The 7,892-nt window shown below is 31.5% G+C and overlaps 1 protein-coding gene and 1 non-coding gene across 3 annotated transcripts; both read left to right on the top strand.

The window, feature by feature from the left end:
* Nucleotides 1-2,788: 2,788 nt before the first annotated feature.
* Nucleotides 2,789-5,346, top strand: LOC139867679 (uncharacterized). Of its 2 annotated transcripts, XM_071856042.1 has the most exons (3): nt 2,789-3,442; nt 4,618-4,702; nt 4,960-5,023. In XM_071856042.1, exons 1-2 carry the CDS (start codon nt 2,820-2,822, stop codon nt 4,694-4,696), a joined length of 702 nt encoding a protein of 233 aa, XP_071712143.1. In that variant the 5' UTR covers nt 2,789-2,819; the 3' UTR covers nt 4,697-4,702; nt 4,960-5,023. The 2 variants fall into 2 exon arrangements, with proteins under 2 accessions (XP_071712143.1, XP_071712142.1); XM_071856041.1 differs by lacking the exon at nt 4,618-4,702 and having other exon boundaries at nt 2,789-3,434; nt 4,960-5,346.
* Nucleotides 5,347-5,700: 354 nt separating this feature from the next.
* Nucleotides 5,701-5,803, top strand: LOC139869665 (U6 spliceosomal RNA). Its single transcript, XR_011766249.1, has one exon. It is a non-coding gene; the product is annotated as a U6 spliceosomal RNA (small nuclear RNA).
* The last annotated feature ends 2,089 nt before the right edge of the window (nt 5,804-7,892 follow it).

Here is a 7,892-nt window from a genome sequence, read left to right as displayed (position 1 = left end):
TTAAACAATTAAATCAAGTTATGACGTTCGTGAATCTTCGGAATAAAAGGGTGACCAAAAGCTTGTGTAAAACTCTTTTCGGAGGTTCAAGATTTATTAAAATTCATTGCTTATCAAGTCGGAATTATATAAAGATTAAGTTTAAATTTGGTCGAAAATTTTCGGGTCATCACATATTCCAACTAATTAGGGATTCGAACTGTAACAAGGTTTTAATACTTTGTTTAATGATTACACCAGGTTATCGACTGCGTATAATCCAAGGTTTTAATACTTTGTTAACAATTACACCAATTACCCTTATATGTAATCCATCCCTGTTATAATTATTCCATGATACATTAATTTATTCACTTGGCCATAATGAATAATAAATTACCCAATTCAATTGATTAAATTAAATGATTTGTAAAAGATGTCGTATAAACGTCACTAAATATGACATGCATAATCATTTAATAATTATTAGATTAACTAATTTGAAGATAGGTTTGACAGATTCTAACGAATTGTCATTCGACTAGACAATACCCCCCATCTATTAATAGTCCATAGTCCAATGTTCACAAGTGTCGCTCTTTTGTCCAAACCCAAATTATGGTACAAAATCCAATAACCCTATTTTAGTATTTAGTCTAACATCACGATTACTTCGGCTCAAATAAGCATAATAATAACTTAGTTACGATACATTAATTGAAAAAGGAAGAACATAGCTTACAGTGATTATTTATCGCGTAGCGTTATACGGACAGAGTTCCGTCTTACAAAACCTTAAAACATTTCTTACATTAACCCAATTATTATTAAACTTAATTTAAACTTTAAATTATAAATATAAATATATATAATTCTTTACAGAGGAAGAAAGAAAATTGAGGTGTGTATCATTCGCAGAAAACGTTGCCTTTTATAGGACCTGACCAAGATTCCATGGCCATGCGATCGCATGGCTGTGATGCCTAATTTCCATGCGATCGCATGGAGGGCTGCTCCAGCTCACACTCCTTTGTACACTAGCTTGCCGACACTTTTAAATATATATATAACATATATAATTTTTATATAATTATATATATATTATATTATATTTATGTGCATAGTTGTCTTGTAATTTTAAGTCCGTTGACTCGCGCGTTGATGCTCGGTTCATGTCTCGGTTCTGGATTTTCGAACGCCTTTTCGTATGATTTAATATCTTGTACTTTACGTTTCGCAACTTGTAATTTGCACAAAAAATAATTTTCCTTAACTCCCAAAATTCGCGCAAGTCTTTTAACTCACTTTTTAGGATGTTTTTGATTGCACTATGGCTTTAAGGACCCTTTTCCAATTTTAGTGGCACTTTTTCTTCAATTCTTTAATCTTCGTGCTTCGTCTTCACATTCATTTATTTAAACGATTACAACTAAAAAATAGAATAATTACAACTAAAAACTTTACATATTGGGATGATATTGCGACTAAATATATGTTCATTTGGAGCACTATCAGTATCTTTTTTACAAACAAATTTGATCAAGATGAAACTGCTATTGTAGCTCGGATACCATTTGTTTGATCATTTCTATCATAATGTCCTACATATAAGTTCATGAATTTTTTAAGTACTCTAAAACCAATAGGTGATAAATAGACATTTCAAGTGCTTATATGCATATATTAGTTTATTTTAATTTCCGATGTGGGATGTTTCAATTGGTGATAGATGCCCACGAAGGATTATTTTTAGGCAATCGTGTTTTTCACATGATTTATCTTTTATAATTCGAACTTTAAACTTCTTTGCAATTTCACCTTAGAAATCAAGTTTTACCATTGAGTCACCGCCATTGTGATTATATATATGTATGTGTGTGCGTATAACAAGAGTAATTCAACTAACAACAGATCACGGTTGAATCGAGTCATTCCAACCTATCATCAAGAAAAACGAGATCACACAAATTCGGTTTTTTTCCACAAAAAACGAACTATGTAAAAGAAAGGAAACTTCTGTCAAAAGATGAAAGAAACCCGCAAACGTACAAGACGCAAACGAGAACCTAAAAACCAAAGGCGTCACTAACCTTACCAAAAAAAAAAAAAAAACGAGCAACACCCAAAAACACAGAGTAAGGAACCAAACAGACTAAAATGCCACTACAAAAAGTCGAAAAAAAGAGATCCGTCCGCCTAAAATCCCGACGAATCAAACCTTCCAAATATGTTGTTTATACTATTTCTAAACTTCTCCACTTTAACGTTAACACTATTTTTCTTACATATCGAACTCCGGCGACGAAATAGGAAGCTGCAACCTCTACAATCTACATCAACCTCCATCGCCTTGCCCTTCTTTATAAAATTTCTTGACCGGTCAACACCCGACTCATCACCTGCAAAAAATTTAATCTTTCCCGACTTCTTTCCGCCTCTTCCAATACGCTAATACACTTCTTAAACTCATATATATTTCTAATAACACACTTTTTTGGACCCAAATCTTCCAATCCACTAGTACACAAATTTGGTTAGCTACATATACTTTTCATAATCAAATACTGTAGGTCTTTTGGCATATCTTGTGTTTTTGTTTTTTTTTTTTTTTTTGTCTTTTTTTAATATAATAAAATACATTGGTATACGGAGTATTTATTTTTATTTTGGTAATACGTTAAACACAAACTTCCAAGAATTGACTGTTCAACGGTACGTCCTAGCCACGTTGGCTCTTGGGTCCATAATCTGTTACTCCGTATTCAAATTCACTTTCATTTTATTCATCCTCCAATCTCCCATACCCTGCCCCACTACTCCAACCACAAACCACCATCACTATGCCACACAAAACCACCCATCGCCGGAACCTATCAACACCCACCTCCTTAAACCACCACCAACATCCACACCCTTCTGCCACAATTCAAGAAATATCAACCCATTTCTCAAGATTGTATCTAAATCACAAAGCTTGCACCTTTTCACCCTCAACTCACCCACCTGAATCCACCGCCGTTAAGTTGACCAAATCACAAAGTCAAAGACCCAGTGGAACTGAAAACAGAGGATACCCTTTTAATATCAATGAACAACCTCAAGAACAAGAAGAAAGTATCAAGAAAGCTATTGTAACCAGCAGTAAAAAACCCATCAAAAATATTGATGGGTATGTTAATTTAATGTCAGAAAACGAAGAATTGAGGAAATTACAACATGGGTTTGAGTTAAAAATGCAATCTTTAGCATTAGATGGGTTGAATAAGGGTAGAAGGAGGTCATTTGGGTCTAACTCAAAGGTAGAAATGGCTTATTTTTTGGGCTTTAATGGTGTGAAAGTGGTGTCTTCTGACATGCCTCCATTCATGCAAATTCATGCTGTTAATGTAACAAGAAAAACTTATGATAGTTTGGAAAAGTTCACTGCCAAAACCCTTGCTTTGACTCTCAAAAAGGTAAAGATGTAAGCTTTTTTTTAACCTTTGATATGTTCTTGACCTATTTAATATAATGTATGTGTTTTTGATAAAACTGAATAATTTAGTGTTGAAATTATTTATAATTTGAATAATTAAAATTTTTTGAATTAATTTAATTTATAATGAAAATAAGCTGTTCAATAATTATTTTGACTGAGCAAAATAAATTGATTAAAATCACCTTATTAACATGTTATATAAATAAACATATATACTTGTTTGTTAAGTGTTATGAATATGTTTTGAGAAGAATATAACAGAAAATTAAAGCGCTTAATGGTTAAGAGAGTGTTTTAACTCTGAATGATTCATTATTAAATAATGATTCAGATCATATATCAGAATCAAACATCTTATTTTAACAATTTATAATTAGTTATTTGTACCCTTTAAAATTAAATATAATTGTTGGCATGTTGGGGAATTACTATTTACTAGCCTAAAATTAGTTTATCAAAAAGTACTAGCACTGGGAAATGTAATGATATATTAATACGGAACAAGAGTTAATTTTAATTTATGTACGCGAATAACATGTGTAGTACATTATGTCATTTACGACCTTCTAGCTAAACTTAGAAAATAAAAATATGGTACACTTTTAATCATAAATTTCCCCCCCATAAAATAGACCCTTCATTTATACTAACATTACAACAGTGAAGTACACCTCAATTCAGTTAGAGGTTTATATAGTAGATTAATAGTATTGCTTACATTGCAATCATTATGATAATGAATGCACCATGCAATAACTATTGTACCAACCTCGATCAGTTGGAAAATGACTAGACCATAATTGGTTTGTTACTGTATTACTGATATAGTAGTGACATGAATAGAGAAGTTAGGGGGATAAATATAAGATTTTGGTTAGTGTAAGATTTTGAGGTGAATTTATCATAGCTTATGTTAATTAAGTTGTTTGATATTGTTATTTTGTTATGGGTGTCACCAATTTTCTATTAACTTGTTTCGTTGTTTGAAATATGCGCTTATAGTATTATTGAATTTGCTTCTAGTGTTATTTTGATGGACAAACTGTAAAAGTTAGCAATATAAGACCACTACCTATCATCGGATAGAGAGTCCGTGAAATGAGTTTTGAGTTAGTTATGATATCTACTTCTATTACTAAAATCCTGATTAATGTGTGAAGTGATTTAGGTGCTGTTTGTTTTCTAAGATGGTTTTGTCTGAACATCTGCGGACAATGTATGTTGAGAAATATGGCCTAAAAGTCTGTACGCTCTGAATAGTGAAACTGTTTGTTTTTATGTCTGCAAAGTGATGTAATCATATCTGCGGCACTTAGAAACATATTTTTAAACCTGTGAGTTTGTAGACAAAATAAAATATAATTTTATCTTATTTCTAAGAAAACAACAGTATGCAGTAAAAACGTCTGCAGACGCGCGAACATAACACATACAGAGTAATAAAAACTACAAACCTAAAAAGAAACAACACCTTAGTATAACAAATCTTTTTGTTTTGGCAGGAATTTGATGGGGTTTATGGACCAGCATGGCATTGTATCGTAGGGTTGAGTTTTGGATCATTTGTGACACATTCAGTGGGCGGATTCTTGTATTTCTCTATGGACCATAAGCTATTTGTTCTCTTGTTCAAGACTAGTGTTCAAAGGACACGTTGAAACCAAATTTTAGGCCTTGGTCAAGATTGTTAAATAACCTTAACGGGCTATAACAGGTCGATAAATAGTCGAGTGTATCATGAGTTTCCTCATATTTGAAACCTGCTTTGCACATTTATGTTGTCCGTAGACATTATTCGATCTCAGTGCAAATATGTGCAACAATTTTTATAATGACTTGTATCTCTTGCATATGGGTTGTATTTGTTAGAGTATGGATTAGCATAGCCCGGCCCAGGGTTTCATGTAATATTATAAATAGTTGATCAATGGAATATAACAGGTCAAGTGGTTTCTATTCTGGCCCATTTATGGGTTTAGGGTACTATTAGGGTTTCATGTAATATTATAAATAATTGATCAATGGAATATAACAGGTGAAGTGGTTTCTATTCTGTAACAGTATTGTATGTCATACGTCAAGGGATGTAATTCGTGCACCAACGATTGTCCCTTGTGAATCTGAAATAGGATGTCCGAGATGTTTGTCTATCGATGGTGCAATCAAGATCAGTTGATATACTCTCGTACATAAGAAGTTGTACTTTTAAGTAGGATTTTAAGTTTCTAACATTTTGGGGTATTTGTCCCTTCGGGGATTATCAAACAAAATTGTAACGATACAAAGAATATTAGCATGTTACATTAGAAAGATGACACTCAAATCAAGAAATGGTAAAATAAAATTGGGATTGAGATATATTGGTTACTACTATCAAAGAGAATTAAAATATAATTTGTTTGCTACTAAACGCTCACACAAGCCATTACACATATAGATCATAAGTTTTCAGTTCAATTTATTGACAATGTAAGCTAGTCATTCGTTTTCAAGTTTCCACGATCCGAATTAAGTTATTTAAAAAAAATAAAAATCATAACCGTTTGACTTCACATCAACAAATATCAAAGAATAATTAAGGGATTATCACCAAAAAGCCCATTTTTTTGAACTTGTTTGCGTGAGAGCCCATAAAAAAAAAAGTTTGACAATTTGCCCTCGCAAAGAGCAAGATGCCTCTTGCTCCCTTGCGCCTTGCGTCCTTGCGACCTTAGTCACACTTGAGAGCAAGGTGCCTCTTGCTCCCTTGCTCCCAGGTGGAAGCAAGGACGCAATGTGCATCTTGCTCTCTTGCTTTAGTCCATATAACAAAAAGGTATTTACGTACACATCCTATGAGCAAAATAGATGAGAACTTATTTGATTGTTTTGATTCGACTTAAGCTACCCTTATTTTAACCCTTTTATTTCGTTACCTTAATTATTTGCTTATTATATATGAATATACTCACGCTGAGTTTGTACAAGTTATTGGTTTAGTGGGTTGAATCTTGATTTCTTTGCCTGCATATCAAGAAATTCAAAGCTGCATTATCAAAGTATAAAGTCGTGTGGGTGTAATCTTGGCCTAACAGGTAGAATACCTTTTGTGTTTGGCACAACGTTTTCTTTGTTGCTTTTAATCAGTGCAATTTTTTAAATAGAATACATTTTTAGTGCGTTTAATAAAGATGTTGAAACAAATGCAACATTAATGTGTAAATGATATATACTCCGTATTACTGAATTAACTGGTAAACATTCCCGACCCAACGGGAGGGTGCATCAACTAATTATTATTACCCCTATATACTAATAGCCACCAAAATTTGTGTCGTTTCAGTTATTTTGGAATGTAGTTTTGACTTTATATTCACACTTTGTTTAGTCCCTCATCTTTGCCTCAATTTACACAATTACCCCTCAAATTCACCCTACATACTAATAGCCACCAAAATTTGTGTTTCAGTTATTTTGAAATGTAGTTTTGAATTTATGTTCACACTTTGTTTAGTCCCTCATCTTTGCCTCAATTTACACAATTACCCCTCAAATTCACATTTCTTTAGGGGTAAAAAGTGTAAATATACAATTCTATTAAAATAAGAAAAACTAATCCCACCCGAATTTTTAACGGGCCCTATCTTCTCGCTCGGTGCGAGTTAAATTTTTCCGAGCCCACCATTCAACTCAAAAAAATCTTACGAACACAACGGGACTAACTATACGCGAAACGGGCACTTAAAAAAAACGCTCAATACCTCGGATTATATTCAATACATATACACACATATAATACGCTCCGTTAACTTTGAATACGCAACCCAAAGGCCCCCGCGGCATCGCGCGGGCTCCTTTTTCTAGTTTATTCTATTATAATAATAATAATAATAATAATAATAATAATAATAATAATAATAATAATATGTGTAGTAATTATATTATTATTATTATGTTATAATATAGATTATTAAATTATTAATACTCTATTTTATATATATATATATATATATATATATATATATATATATATATATATATATATATATATATATATATATATATATATATATTCTAATAAATTTCTAAAATAATGACATCATCATTAAGCTAAATTACCCTTTACTTTTTATAATGATGATGTCATAATTATATATTAATTTAATTAAAAAAATAATATAAAATCTTTTATAAAAGGAAATATTAATCTCTCATAAATTGTAATTTTATTTTTCTAAAAAAATTTAAAAGACATTTATTATTATTAATAATTATTGTTATTATTAAAAATATAAATATAAATATTCAACTTTGAGCGAACTATATGTTTTTAAAATCAATGACAAGTTTCATAGTGGGAATCCCTGGTTCTACGGGGCAATAAACTAAATGAGTTTAACATTTACAATCACTCAATACCTAAAACATATCATTAAACTGTTTCGTTTAAACAAAC

The sequence above is a fragment of the Rutidosis leptorrhynchoides genome, chromosome 9 (assembly GCF_046630445.1).
Source record: "Rutidosis leptorrhynchoides isolate AG116_Rl617_1_P2 chromosome 9, CSIRO_AGI_Rlap_v1, whole genome shotgun sequence".
Classification (NCBI taxonomy): Eukaryota; Viridiplantae; Streptophyta; class Magnoliopsida; order Asterales; family Asteraceae; genus Rutidosis; species Rutidosis leptorrhynchoides.
This window is presented reverse-complemented; position numbering and strand designations above follow the sequence as displayed.

Bases quoted from the DNA above. Each gene is read 5' to 3' on its own strand.
- LOC139867679 (XM_071856041.1), top strand. From the start codon at position 2,820: ATGCCACACAAAACCACCCATCGCCGGAACCTATCAACACCCACCTCC. The intron at 3,435-4,959 runs GTAAAGATGTAA...TTGTTTTGGCAG, and splicing joins TTGCTTTGACTCTCAAAAAG to GAATTTGATGGGGTTTATGG.